The sequence below is a fragment of the Bos indicus x Bos taurus genome, chromosome 3 (genome assembly GCF_003369695.1).
Source record: "Bos indicus x Bos taurus breed Angus x Brahman F1 hybrid chromosome 3, Bos_hybrid_MaternalHap_v2.0, whole genome shotgun sequence".
Classification (NCBI taxonomy): Eukaryota; Metazoa; Chordata; class Mammalia; order Artiodactyla; family Bovidae; genus Bos; species Bos indicus x Bos taurus.
In genome coordinates this window covers 78,795,252-78,810,932 of record NC_040078.1, presented here as the reverse complement: position 1 = coordinate 78,810,932, position 15,681 = coordinate 78,795,252, and the positions used below count along the sequence as shown (strand labels likewise).

Here is a 15,681-nt window from a genome sequence, read left to right as displayed (position 1 = left end):
TGCTGGTTGATTAGACAAAAGGAAGCTCTTCACTGTGGGAAATATATGGAACTTGGTGTTTCATTGTGGTATAATGCAACTTATATCCCTTGCATTATTTTGTACAGAGAGCAAATTTTTCATCTTTCCCCTTCAATTAAAGCCAAGTTTTTCTCAATTATTGGATGGATAAACAATACAAACGACTGTTTCTTCTCTTACAGGAGTCATTTGTAGGCTCTTTTCTAAAGTTTATTAATGTGTTGTGTTCTGTGGAGGCCAGTTTTTTGTTGTAATTCTCTTCCCCTAATCCTATACATCCTAATGAGATATCTGTTTTCTTACCTGAAGTCTCAGAATTCAGTCACTTATGGTCCTTGACCTTGAGAAGGAAAGATGGATACTTTATTATCTCTCTTATACTATTATATTTATTTTTATACTAAGTAGTTTCTACACATGTATGAATAATAGTATAAAATTAAGTATAGCAGTATAAGAAAAAAGTATCTATTCCTTTTTTCCTAAGGAGAATTTTTTTTAGTGCCAGAAATAATCTACAGCAATGGATATACTTTTTAATTGTTTTAGAAAAAAACCTTGGAGTATGAATCACCCATATTAATTATATCAGAAAATGTTTCCTCAGAGACTGGGGGAAATTTCATTTCTTAAAAGAATGAAGGTGAGATTTTCTTCTGTCTCTTATATTGTCTAAAGGACAGCCACTAACTGCCCATGGACCTTAGGAACTATCGTTTCAAATCAGCCACCAGCACAGCAGTGGTGCAAAGCCATGGATGCCAATCTGAGCTACTCATCCTGAAGTGGCCAACACAGAGGGAAAGCAAGATGGGTGGACCGATTTCTGCTTTGCCTAGTTGAAACTCTCTTTCCACCTCCTAGCCCATGTGAAGCCCATCTTTTATTTTTAGCATGGTACATGAGGAATCAAAACAAGCTTCCAAAGAGTAATGAAAAACAACAACATATGTCACATCCTGGCATTTTTCTGGTCTTTTTTCATCAGTGCCTCTTCTGAGCAATCAAAAGTGACTAAATGTCCCTGCTGAGAACTCCTACATTGGAGCAGAGTGAAGCCAGTCTTCTCAGTGGCCTCCAAGACCTTCATGGTGGCGACACCCATGACCCCAGACTAACACCTGCCACTCTTCCTTCTCACCCCACTCCTCCATGGCTCCCTGGAGCTGTCCTCTTCCCCCAAATACTGGCACTTCCACCCTCTCTCAACTTGTTCAAGACACCTTCTCAATGAGACCTCTCCTGACCACATTATTTAAAAATCACAAATCTATTTCCGGGGCAGGAATAGAGACTCAGATGTAGAAAACAGACATGTAGACACAGAGAGGGAAGGGAGGATGGGATGAATAGGGAGATTAGGATCAACATACATACACTACCATATGTAAAATAGATAGCTAGCTAGTGGGAATCTGCTGTACAGCACAGGGAGCTCAGCTCGGTGCTCTGTGATGACCTAGAAGGCTGGGGTTTAAGAGGGAGGGACATACGTAAACATGTAACTGATACACTTTATTGTACACCAGAAACACAACATTGTAAGGCAATTTTACTCCAGTTGTTAAAAATTTTTTAAATAATAAAAATCACAAAACTCTATACCCTGCCAGTCCCAAACCCTTCTATTCACTCTACTTTTTGAAATTACATTTATCATCTTCTAAAACCCTAAATACTTTGCTTACTTGTTATATTTGTTATTATCTTTCCTCTCCCCAAAAAGTTAGTGGAAGCTTTTTGTCTCTTGTTCCTATTGTTTTGTTCACCAAGAATAGTGTCTGGTCTTTATTAGGTAACCAATAGATAACTGTTAATGGTTTATTAATAAATAAATAATCCTTTTGCTCCTTGTCAATATCTGGCTATTTGTACATAACTGCTAGGAAATGGTTATATCTATAAAAAAAAGTCTTATTAGCTAAAATATAAACATTCAAAAGACAGCCATCCTATTTTTAAGTTTAAACAATTGTAGACTCTTAAAAAACTTCTAAATCTAGTTTTTTTTGTGTTTTGATCCCACTATATGAAACTTGATACCAAAAATTCCCACGGCAGCTTAGTTCCTTGTTAAGAGGACAGGGGTGTATTTGGAACACAAAATCTCCATAAAAGGATCATTAAAACTATGGTGTATATTTTCTACATTCACCGCTATTGCATTTGGTCTGGGTCTTAAACAGAATTCAGTTTTTAAATCCTGCCGATGTCTAGCTCTTCATGTAGAAATGAAGGCTTCAACAAGCCCTATCTTGAAAGACTATTTGCATAACAAAGTGATTTAGGATAATGCACCCAGAGAGAGGCCCTCCATCCACAGAGGGCAGAGGTCTGTGTGTTCCTTGGAAAGCTTCCTTGATCACAAGGATGGTCACAGGACTATCTCTGCACTTAGAGACAATGGTTATATTTTAGGTGTATGTATTGTTCAATCCAAAAATTTGCTTACTCTGTTTCTGTGAACATGAGTACCTGGAGGTATGCATCTCTTTTTCGTTTCTTTTTTTATCTTTTCCATAATTAGAAACCACTCTGATGATAGTTCATTTTAAATCAAGAAATATCTTTGCTTTCCCCAAAGGAGAATTGTCTTGTCATGTTTTATCTTTGTTTGTTTGTTTATCACTCTGAAGAAACCCTTAACCCAGGCAGCATAGCCTAGGTGTTGATAGCTGCTAACAATTAAAACAACATATGGAATAAAAATGCTTTAATCAACATACAGCCTAGAATGGGAAGGAGAGGAGGGTCCTTAGCATTCTTGTGTTTATATTTATTCTTATGATTCTAATTTCATAAAATACACTTAATTCTAGAAAAAAGCTGAGACATTTACCTTATAATCAGAGTTTAATTCTCAGATTCAAAACCATGCCTAGAAATTCAAGCTCACTTTCTGAAAACCTCATTCTCTGTGACCTGGTATGATAGACCAGCATGATCTATTTAACTCCTTCCATTGGAAAAATCCAAGATTATTTTCCAGACTCTGCAATCTGTAAGCTTTCAGCTCTGTTGTTTCTAAATCCCAGTGCTGATAAGGACTGTGGGAACTGGGTTTCCCTGGTGGCTCAATGGTAAAGAATCCACCTGCCACTTCAGGAGATGTGAGTTCAATCTCTGGGTTGGGAACACCCCCAGGAGAAGGAAATGGCAACCCCCTCCAGTATTCCTGCTTGGGAAATCCCATGGACAGAGGAGTCTGGTGGGCTACAGTCTATAGGGTCACAAAACAGTCGGACATGACTGATGGACTAAACAATGACCGACCCACCTCTGCCAAGGTTCTCTGGAATTAGAGAAGCAGGGATCCAGTCCCACTCTCAGCTTTTGTGGCCACGTGATCTTCGAGCTCATCTGAGCCTCCTTTTCCTCACTGGTAAATAAGAGGTAACAATGACACCAATCTCATAAAGTTAAACAATAATAGTAAAGTCTCAGTGAACATTACCTGTCACTATCATTCACATCTTTTAATCCTCATGACAGTTGTATAAGACAGCATCATCCCTACTTTCAGTTCAGTTCAGTTCAGTCGCTCAGTCATGTCTGACTCTTTGCGACCCCGTGAATCACGGCACACCAGGCCTCCCTGTCCATCACCAACTCCTGGAGTTCACTCAAACTCATGTCCATCGAGTCGGTGATGCCATCCAGCCATCTCATCCTCTGTCGTCCCCTTTTCCTCCTGCCTCCAATCCCTCCCAGCATCAGAGTCTTTTCCAATGAGTCAACTCTTCGCATGAGGTGGCCAAAGTTCTGGAGTTTCAGCTTTAGCATCATTCCCTCCAAAGAACATCCAGGGCTGATCTCCTTCAGAATGGACTGGTTGGATCTCCTTGCAGTCCAAGGGACTCTCAGGAGTCTTCTCCAACACCACAGTTCAAAAGCATCAACTCTTCAGCACTCAGCTTTCTTCACAGTCCCTACTTTACAAAATGGAATTGAGAAACAGTATGACTTATTCAAAAGCATCCAGAAAATAAGGGATTAAATTCATCTGACCATATAATAACGTTTGCATCTCCCTCCATGACAACTCCTTTGAAGCTATTTGATTTTAACCCCAAAATTCTTTTTGTTTGTAAATTCTGGACCTTAATAATTCTCATTTCTCTGTACTAGTTAGCAATGGTCCGGGTCTGAAAAGAGTACCTAGGACATGGGCCCTATGCTGATCCTCAGTTATGCTGAAACACAAGGGATTTTTTTGCTATGGGAGAACTTTCCACTCTGGAGAACCAATCACACAGCTCTGCATCAATGTGTGTGCAAAGCTGTGCCACTTCCTTGGAGTCTTGATAATGTATATTAGCCCCTGAGGTCACCAATGGGCAGAGAGATCAACAGTTAAATAGAAGCAAAGTGAATTTTATATTTATAAGAGCTGGTGAAGGAACTATTACATCTGGGGCCATATCCCTTGGGCTATATATTATATACAATTCAGCCTTATTTCAGGTAACAATTCATCTTTTTGGATTTTAAAAGACACTGTGCTTAAAACATTTGTATTATGTTTTAATGACCACAAAAAGAAAACTCATAAACATGATTTGAGCACCGACTGTGTGCCTTGTACTATGTTTGGGGCTAGATAGAGCCCATTCATAATCATTACTTGGAGCTAATAATTGAATGTTGGAGAAGACTCTTGAGAGTCCCTTGGACAGTGAGGAGTTCCAACCAGTCCATTAAAGGAAATCAGTCCTGAATATTCATTGGAAGGACTGATGCTGAAGCTGAAACTCCGATACTTTGGCCACCTGATGCAAAGAACTGACTCATTTGAAAAGGCCCTGATGCTGGGAAAGATTGAAAGCAGGGGGAGAAATGGGTGACAGAAGATGAGATGGTTGGATGGCATCACCAACTCAATGGATATGAGTTGGAGTAAACTCCAGAAGCTGGTGATGGACAGGGAGAGAGCCCTGGCGTGCTTCAGTCCATGGGGTCGCAAGGAGTCAGACACAACTGAGTGACTGAACTGAACTGAACTGAATAATTGAGTGGAGATGTCAAAGTAATACAGAATAAAATAAGAATTGCAAAAAATATACTAGCCGTGTGTACCTGTTCTTCTCTGAGTCTAATAGATGCTGGGGAACTATTTACTCTGATTGGGAACCTTAGGGAAGGCCTCATGGAGGAAGTGCTATTGGCCTTCAAGAATATGTAAGATGGTCTGTGAAGGAGAGGGCCTCCCTGGTGGCTCAGAGGTAAAGAATCCACCTGCCAACACAGGAGATGAGGATTCAATCCCTGGGTCAGGAAGATTCCCCTGGAATAGAAAATGGAAACCCACTCCAGCATCTCTGCTTGGGAAATCCCATGGACAGAGGAGCCTAGCAGGCTACTGTCCATGGGGTCACAAAGAGTCAGAAATGACGTAGTGACTAAACAACAACAACAATCTGAAGGAGAGGAAGACAGCATCAAAGCTGAAGAAGCAGCCTGAGCAGAAGTCAGGGAACTATGAATGTTCTACATGTTCAGGAGATGTCAAGGAGTGACTGCAGCTAAATGTAGATTTTATACAGACAGCAGTGGAAGATGAGGGAGTGAAGGTGAGCTGGAGCCCATCATGAAGGCATTAAATGACAGAATGGAATTTGAACTCTATTTTCTACATAGTAGGGAGGTTTTTGCAGGGCAGAGTAACACATTCACTTCACTATTTTTAGAAAATAATTCTAGGGATGATGCAAAGGATGGATTTAGGAAATGAAACATGGAAAAAGACATGAAGCCTTTATTAAGAAACTGTGGAAGTGGATTTCCCTGGCTGTCCAGTGGTTAAGACTTCCAATGCAGGGGACGTGGGTTCAATCCCTGGTCAGGGAACTAAGGTCCCACATGCTGCATGGTGTGGCCAAAGAAATAAATAAATTGTGGAGAAAAGAGAAGAGCATTCCTGGGGGCCAGGGACCACTCACCAGGGAAATAATTTGTCATTTCCCATGGGGAGTGGTAACAAATGAAGGATGGGAAGAAAGAACTGATGGTTTTAGACAGAGTATCTTGATAGAAGTTAATAGGTACCAGATTCCCTGACAAGATTGGAATTTGAGGAAAATCTCATGTTCTAGAGTCATGACAGGCTGCAATGCATTCATAGAATTTGCCAGCTTCTTTCAATAATACCAAGGATAATTTTCTATTTTCAAAGTCTATTTGATAAAAGTAAGCCTCTGAGAAAGTGGTATGCAGGTCAGGAAGCAACAGTTAGAACTGGACATGGAACAACAGACTGGTTCCAAGGACGGAAAGGAGTACATCAGGGCTATATATTGTCACCCTGCTTATTTAACTTATATGCAGAGTACATCATGAGAAATGCTGGGCTGGATGAAGCACAAGCTGGAATCAAGATTGCCGGGAGAAATATCAATATCCTCAGATATGCTGGTGACACCACCCTTATGGCAGAAAGTGAAGAACTAAAGAGCCTCTTGATGAAAGTGAAAGAAGAGAGTGAAAAGGTTGGCTTAAAGCGCAACATTCAGAAAACTAAGGTCATGGCATCTGGTCCCATCACTTCATGGCAAATAAATGGGGAAACAGTGGAAATAGTGGCAGATTTTATTTTTGGGGGTTCCAAAATCACTGCAGATGGTGATTGCAGCCATGAAATTAAAAGACGCTTGCTCCTTGGAAGAAAAGTTATGACCAACCTAGACAGCATATTAAAAAGCAAAGACATTACTTTGTTGACAAAGGTCCATCTAGTTAATGTTATGGTTTTTCCAGTAGTCATGTATGGATGTGAGAGTTGTTCTATAAAGAAAGCTGAGCACCGAAGAATTGATGTTTTTGAACTGTGGTGTTGGTGAAGACTCCTGAAAGTCCCTTGGACTTCAAGGAAATCCAACCAGTCCATCCTAAAGGAAATCAGTCCTGAATGTTCTTTGGAAGGACTGATGTTGAAGCTGAAATGTCAATACTTTGGCCACCTGATGCGAAGAACTGACTCATTTGAAAAGACCCTGATGCTGGGAAAGATGGAAGGTGGAGGAGAAGGGGACAACAGAGGATGAGATGGTTGGATGGCATCACTGACTCAGTGGACGTGAGTTTGAGTAAGCTCCAGGAGTTAGTGATGGACAGGGAATGCTGGTGTGCTGCAGTCCCTGGGGTCGCAAAGAGTCAGACATGACTGAGTTTCTGAACTGAACTGAAGCCATTCAAAAAGAGCTTAGAATGCGCTTAAATGGAAACCACACCCATGTCCTCTATCACTTGATCTTGGAAAGGAGGCAAAACTACATCAACCCATCTTAGGTTTTCAGCTGTGACTTTTTAGCAAAGACAGATCAACAAAGGAAAAACAAACATAAGTTTATTAACGTGTCTATTCATGTATACCTGGCAGACCCTCCGGAATAATGAGTGGTTTCAGAATTCTGGGCTAAATGCCATCTTAATAGGGAGAAGGAAGGAGGCATCTAAGGGGAGAGTAAATGATTTTTAGGGACCATGAATGGGCCTTTGGAAGCACAGATGGGAAGTGTGATAGTTTGTGGCAAAGTTTGTCTGGACATGGTGTTGACGTCTCATCTCCTCTCCCTTGTTATTATACTCTTATGACAATTAGGTTCTTTCTGGAAGATTTATCTTTAGGCAGATTAGGGCTGTTCAGAGAAAGTTTCTCCCCGAATTTGCTGGCTTCAAGTGCCTATAGCTCAAAACAATATCGCCAAGTGGCATGTATTGGGGGTGGTCTAAAGCCAGCAGCCTGGGAATGATCATATTGATGCCTACAGGAAGCCTTTATAAAAGCCATGCCTTGGAGAGCTGCTTTAAAGTAAGGTTATTCTGAGCCTTGAGCTGCATCTTCTTGAATATACATTTCACCTCTTTCATTTTCTGTTTATTTTTTCTTTCCATGCTTACGTTTTTAGAGGAAAAGTCCGGTAAGAAACAACAAATTCTTTCTATATCTTTGCCAAACATTGTTTATTCTGTTCATTTTCACTGTCTGTATATCTAATGACTGACTGTATTTAACACCTAAACAAGATTCTGAATTTTAAAAACAAATAGGACGTGGCCTAATTATGCCCCATGAGGAAAAGAGGAAGCTGGTTGCTAAGTGCTTTTCCAAGCCTGTTATTAAGGGCCATCGGGTGATTTTGTAAAGATTCACCTCTACCCCAATCACACAGGCATATAATAAAATATTTTAGTGTTAAGTTCCATTTATTGCAGCTTCTATTTGGGTTCATCAAGCTACATATATTTTTTTGTTACTTTTTTGGTAATGTACAACATGATAGCATCCTGAGTGAATGCTTGTGAATCCATCCTAGGAGAAGCAAGTTGTCCTTTTCTCTTCTTTTTTTTTTTAATTAATCAGAAAAATTATCCCCTTCTGGAGTTGTCAGAGATAATAAAGAAGATCTTTATAAATCGTAAATCACCTCTTGCTGCTGCTGCTGATGCTGCTGCTAAGTTGCTTCAGTCGTGTCCGACTCTGTGCGACCCCATAGATGGCAGCCCGCCAGGCTCAGCCATCCCTGGGATTCTCCAGGCAAGAACACCGGAGTGGGTTGCCATTTCCTTCTCCAGTGCATGAAAGTGAAAGGTGAAAGTGAAGTCGCTCAGTCGTGTCTGACTCTTAGCAACCCCATGGACCACAGCCTACCAGGCTCCTCTGTCCATGGGATTTTCCAAGCAAGAGTACTGGAGTGGGGTGCCGATCACCTCTTACATGGTCCTTTTTATCACTGGGGTGATTTTCAGTGGCAGCACAAATCTGATAAAATGTATCTACATTTTTTTTTTTTTTTAGAGCAACAATGAAACTGACCTACTAAAAAAAATATTTCATTGTTCTGGGCTGCTCTGCCTAGTTTATTGGGAACATGATCCCAGGATGCTGATACAGGTGACCTCTCCAGTGGAAAATATGAAAATATTGTATTTCCATGTTAACACCCACTGAGAAGTGGTTGGTTGTCTATTGACCTCACCTAAGTGGATGCTGCAATAATTGCTAGACCTCCCATCCTGCCCACTCACCCAAGCCTGGCAGTCTCTATACCACGTACAGGAAATGCACTGATAGCAATTTCATGGGATTGGAGGAAGGAAGAGCAGAAGACAAAGGAAGAACAAAAGATGGAATCAAAATATTACAGTTTATCAAAATATGGACTCCATGACTTGGTTCCCAAGCATAAGATTAGTACGTATCACAATTAATTATTAATAAATGGAATGGCCCACTTCTGAGTAACTGAGAGTCAACTCTGTGTCACATGCTATGTGACACATGTATTGTTGGTGTGCTTCTGTAACCTTTTTGATATTTTGCCCATTTCACTTATTCTCTTTGACTCTGAATCTTTCTCTGAATTATCCAAACTTGGCCACTTCAAATATTAACAAGATTAAATAGCCTGAAGTTTACCCATGGTGCTTTAAAAATTTCCTATTCTTCATTTGCTTTCCTCTTGTTGTTCTTACAGCAATTTTAACTGTAAGTACTCCATTTCATTGCTAGCTGTGCCTTTAAGGATGAGTTTTCCTCTTGCTCCCCTGCTGCATTTTTCTTGGGTAATGCCCATGTTGTTGATATCCAACCCAGGGAACTTTTAGTGATGTCTCGGCTAGTAACAGGCTCTTTGCTTCTCTTCCCATATGGAGTTTCAGAAGATTATTTCTACGAAGTCTTATTGGATCTGATAGGCATTCACTGTCATCTGACTTGTAAGAGGTATAGAAACAAATTTAAATATAGATAAACACAGCAATTGGCAGGGGTGGGGGCTTCCAATAGATGCTTGCCAGATAGATTACCCTAAAGCATTTAAAAGCAAATAAAAATATTGATTAGTGTCATAATAATAAACAAAATGATCATATATGCTAATTCTTTCTTAGAAAATTCACTACCATGAATCACTGAATTTGCTATGACTAGACTGCATAAAAATAATATTTGTTTAGTGCTTTGTGGCTTTTCACGCATTTTCTGGTGTTTCCCTATAGCGCTGAATTTTAGCAAATGAGGATGTTGTAAAGCTTCAAAACCTGATGCTGGTTATTTAATGATTTTTGACAAGCTGGACAGATTGTGTTTGGTGACTTCTTTTTATAAATGTCTCAAAACACTTATGCGTATTGGCAAAGACTTAAGTTATCCTAGTTGGCTGAATTTAAATTAATCCTTTTGTGCAAAAAATAAACAAAACAAGGCTGGTGTAGGATAGGGATACTGTGAGGACATGTATTGAAATATTTTCTTTTAGAAGGCATATTCAAATGGCAGAGTATATAAATTTTAAAAATGCAAAATATTCTAAACAAAGATCTTCATTCTAGTGACCAAATCATAAATTAGCAGAGTATACCCATTTTGAAAATAGCCTCAAAATACAAAGTAAACCTGATCTCTAACTTGAACATCAAAATAAAAGTAGAGGGGGAAATAAAATGCTTTTCAGTACCTTCTCCAGAATGCATCAGAAGATGGAGAAAAGTTGAGGAACTGAACAATTAATGTTTAACTAGGAACACAGGAAATTTGTTCAGAAAACAAATAGACCAACTGCAACGTCCCTGTTTGAGTAATCAGGTGAAATAATAATAACAGTATATAAAAAATTCTCTGAGAGCTTATTATGCGTGATACAAATGTCTGCAATCAGAGACAAATTGGCCACCTGCAGATTCTGAACAACTGAAAAGATGTTTTGTTTGGTCATGCAAACAATTGATTGCCATTTAAAAATCAGAATCAATAGGCCTGTTCTCTGACAACTCTGAAGATTCAGCAGGATTAGGCCCATAATTTGTGTTCAAGTGGCCCTGAGTTGTGGCCACTTCACCGAAGCTCCATGAAACTCTCATGCCCTGATCCATAGCTTTCCTGCTCCTTGCCCTGCATGCTTTTGAGTCTGCAGTTCAACACAGAGAGTGTTCAGCTTCCAGAATATATCAAGATCAGATGCTGAATGTTTCCTTCCACCCTTGAAGCAAATTCTATATATTGGTAGAACAATATATAGAAGCAAATTCTGTATATTGGTAGAACAATTGGTAGAACAATTCTGAGGCTAAAGGCCTCAGAATTCTGGGGAAATGACAGGAAAAAGAGTAAAATAAACTATTGACAGGAAAGACCCTCCCCTCCTGGTTGAGAATGATTTTGCTATTCAGCAAAACCTACAACCACTTTATGCTCCTTAAAGGTGATAATTAGTGTAGAAAACGCCTTTCAATTTGGCTTATGGAATCCCTTTCCTTTTGAAGGTTTCAGATAGCTTTTAATTATGGACCTTGAAGCTTTTGGGTCTGAGCTTTTCACAGCTTTTAGCTGGATCTTCTGGATTCTTGTGAATAAGCTTGTGACTACATGAATTTCAACAGCTGTTACTTGAGGTTCCTTTTTTCATGTTACCTTACTAGAAAACATACAAACAGGAACTATTGATTAAACTACATAGGTTTTTAACTGATTGAACTTAATTTGGGTGAATTAATATAATTGAAGTTATTGTGACAAATGTCCTCTATAATCTTAGTAAAGATTATTGAATTTAAGTTTCTGCCTCTGCATAGTTGAAATATACATTTAATTTTGCATTATTTCTCATAATCATCTTGGGGGAAATTGCATTAATTTTAATCCCCTCTTTGCTGTATTTTATGCTGCTTTTAAGAATGAATTGTTTGTCATGAAATTAAAGCTAAAATCATAAATGCCCACAAAGTTCTTTAGAGAAGAACTTTAGCCTGGTCAGTAAAGAATTATAAACTCTAAATCTTTATATAAAAGAGTGCTTGAATTTCTCTCAAAAGACAGTAACAATTTGTCAGTAAAAGAATTTAAGCCAAGAAATACATATTCATGTGTCCTTTTTTCTAATTTTATTTAAATTGCATCATGCATATATTTATAAGAAAGGTGGGATCAATATGGAACAGAATCAGAAAACTATGGCACATAATAACGTCTAAAATATTTCAAGTAAAATCAACTAGAGTAAGTATTTCTAAAATCCTAGCTTACTTACCAGTTCCTGGCTCCCTGTCTTTGGAGTCCTCCAACAACATCAGGCTTGGTGTCCTAGAAAAAACATGAGTTTAGCAGACCTGAGCTCTAAAGTCGGTTTCTGGTTGTATCCATTTCCTAGCTCTGGACCTCAAAGCCTCATTTTGCTCTCTATATCACAGAGGCAGTTGGCCTAGAGATCCGTGGAAGCCCCCAGGTATACATGACTATAGGTTTTTATTTCTTGTCTGTGTTCTAGAGGGTAGAATCATCTTTTTCATTAAGCAACCTTCTAGATATTTCTGAGTTTGTGCTTCCTGCCCAGATTTTGAAATTTGGCCAGTACTGGGTTCCAGGCAACCTCTGGTGAACTCATGGGCTAAGCCATATTCCTGAAAATGAAACTGAGAAACAGCTGCTTCTCCATTCGCATCACAGTCACTCTTGTTACTAAAGACAAAGCCTAAAGAGGGAGAGCAACCAGAGGTTGTTGGGGTAAATTGATAGCAGCCATGATCAAGGTTTGAAGAGTGAAAGAAAGAAGTTGAATGTCAGCATCTTGTATTTTTCCAGGCATCTGGCCCACAGTGTTTTATTGCTGCTGGACAGTTTTTAACATTCCCCCCTGCACTTCTCAGGAGCTCCTCATCTTCCCCGTCACAGTCTATCCATTTGTAGAGGCTGCTTAAGGCACTAGGCCAAGAATACAGACTTTTTAAAAAGTTCTTATCAGCACTCATTTCACCGAACACTAAAGAGAAAAACCAGGCAAAGAAGAGGTATCTCTTACCCTGCTTCTGATTTTTGGAGACTCTGATTAAAGCCTGAATTATGTGGGAAATCCATCACATCTATGATGTGTGCTAACACTCTATTGTGTGGGAAAACAGTTTTCTCTGTACTACCGTCTCTAAAATTCCCCTCCTCAAACATTATGAAGAAAACTCCTTATGACAATACATTTAAAGCTATCAGTAAAGTTTTCTTGTATGTTTCTGCTTTGTCTGTACGTACACATAACTGAAACTGGTACCCATTAGCAAAGCTATATCATACAGTGGATATATTCCCTTTAAAGTTCTCCAAAACCTCCTTGATTTAACTAAGCCACAAACACAATGACTGTCTGCCTTCCTTTGGCCTGATTACTTGGAGTGAGTGTTTAGTTAGTTGTTTATGAAGTCTTCTATTACCCAAGCCTGTTGACTGATCCATCATTCTCTGACTAGGTATCTGTTCTCTCTTCCTTTTTGCTGATCACAGAGGCGCAGCCCGGTAAGAACCCTCAACATTTTTACCTTAAACCTTTATAGAGATAACTGTTGCCTAGGCAAGGTGGCCAGTTTGTCTTATTAAATTTATGATAACCCAGTGTAAATGAGGCAGACAAATTAGGTTTAGTGGCTGTAAATCTCTGGTCTTATATGTGTCAAGAGCATGTTTTAGGATCATCAGAGCATGTTTCCATAACAAACTAAACTAATACAATAGGTATCCCAACTCCCAGTGCTAAATATGAAAAATGTGGTGTGTGTGAGTGTGTGAGTGTGTGTGTGTGTGTGTGGTGTGCATGTATGCAAGCTCTGGAGATTATCCAGAAATCAGCATAGACATTTATAGCAAGGTGATAATAGAATAAGAAAACTATAAAGAAAACCAGGAATGTGTAAGCCACATTGTTTTCAAACCTAAATTTAATATAAGTCCTTGGATCATAACTCATATTTGTCAGTATACTGATATACAATCATGCATAATCATAATTTTTATCTTGGGAGAAATAGACATGCTTTAAAGTCAATCTTTCTAGGTTATCACATATATATATTTCATCACTGGAGACAAACCAGTATCAGTTTGCACTGTCCAGAGTAAATCTTAGTCAGTTTCCTCAGGTTGAAAGTGTGATAAATTTGAAGCAACAAGAAGAGTCTTTGCTATGTTTGAAATAACCTCCACCTGCCTGGTCAGTCCCTTGAGAGAGGTAATGGAACTGAAATAATGCGCTTGGAAATTAGGCCTATGCCAATTTGATCAATCAGTTACTCCTGGAGGCAAATATTCTGTGCCAGCTGACAAGCTGTGGTTCTCTGATTAAGCCACAGAGTTGATGATCAAAAATACCACCTGCAGGGACTATATGGCTGATTCCAGTCCAGCAGTTGGGTAACGTCTCAGATTATGACAAGTTACTCCTTTTTTTAGTAAAAGGAAAAGAGTGAATTAACTAATTCAAAATGCGGTAAGTCTGTTCACAGTCTACCTATAATGACAGTCCTTTAGAGAAGGAAAATGTGGTCACTTAGGGAGGAGAAGGTTTTAGAATCAATAGGCGTTTTTCCTGAACGTGGTTTGTGTGGTCAGTATCACCTTAACCTTGCTTTGGATTTGTCCTGCATTGACATCAAGGCCATCAGAGATCTGTATGCCAGATCCAGGGACAATGGGACTTGCTTTTCTGTTGATGAATGCTTACTGCTGATGGTTCGAACATCTGTTCCTTTCTAAATTGATGTGATTTTATTCTTTCTAATTTCTAAATAACAGTTTGCTTGCATATTTCTGCCATGTCTTGCTTCCTCTTGAATAGTGATTGTTCATTCATGAGGAATATTTAGTAAAATATTACAGGGGCTTCTTGTCTAGTACCTCTCAGCAATAAATGTCTTTCAAATGAATTGATACACTGGGAAATGATGAATACCAACAAATACCAAACAAACTGTATATCTTTCTTAGTTTCATGAGTATTACATTTTAAATAAAGGGGTAAGACAGAGATCAAAAGGTCTTCAATACAGCTTCTGGGGTCCCCCAGCTCCTTAATTTCAGGTCTCTTTATACTAAATAGGTCCTTTCCCTCAATGTCAACCTCATGATTGACTACTTGGACCTAAAGCCCCAATCTTTTCCTTCAGACCTTTTTAATAAAAATCTGACTATTTGAGGCTCTCCAACCTGAAAAACCATTTGGATTACATTTAAACAATTGTTGTCTTATTATTTTGTCTATGGAGTCTTATTTTCCAAAAGCCAACCTGTATCAAAACTCTCATAATGACCATAGCTAATTTAAATGATCATATTTATTTAATATAGGCATTAATTAAAACAAGTGTGTTAACTTAATTTAAAATACTGATTTAAAATGTTTGTTAAATAAAGTATTTATTAATTTAAAAAGATTTTTCCTAATAACATAATAATCTCTATGTGGCACATGTATGCAAATTATATTATTAGGCAAAACAAGCCAGAAAATATAGTTTGAGAGATTAGGCCAGTCATCAGAAAACATCTAGTGGATCCTTATTCATGCTGAAACTGTTCCACTATTGCAAATGATTTCAAGATGAGACAAAATTTTGATAAAACCTTAGGAAAGAGGGAAAGAAGATTCTTACAGGTCTGTTACAGAGATGCTATATTTGTCCTAAGTTATGCTATCATTTGAGAGAAGAAAAATCTGTGACCACCAGATTGAGCCTTTACTAAAGTAGGAGTAGAAATAAATGTGTGTTTGGCTATCACCCACCAAACTTTTAATTGTATGAGTTTTGAAAAGTTTCTTGTTCTTGCAGTTCCCCATCCTAAACTCTGCCCCTGTCATTCTCCTAAGGAGGCCCTGCCAACCCATGCCCATCTTATGAGACCATGCT

The 15,681-nt window shown here is 38.8% G+C and overlaps 1 protein-coding gene across 16 annotated transcripts in view; it reads left to right on the top strand.

Moving 5' to 3' along the window:
• The window catches only part of SGIP1 (SH3 domain GRB2 like endophilin interacting protein 1), a 232,978-nt gene that overhangs the window by 130,750 nt on the left and 86,547 nt on the right, over positions 1–15,681 (top strand). For 13 of the 16 annotated variants that reach the window (XM_027536977.1, XM_027536987.1, XM_027536981.1 and 10 more), the window contains 2 exons: positions 7,926–7,937; positions 13,286–13,297. The exons of 2 other annotated variants lie outside the window; for them this stretch is intronic. In XM_027536977.1, coding sequence (XP_027392778.1) covers positions 7,926–7,937; positions 13,286–13,297 — 24 coding nt within the window. The remainder of the gene's footprint in view (positions 1–7,925; positions 7,938–13,285; positions 13,298–15,681) is intronic. One more of the 16 variants, XM_027536980.1, reaches the window with a different exon arrangement.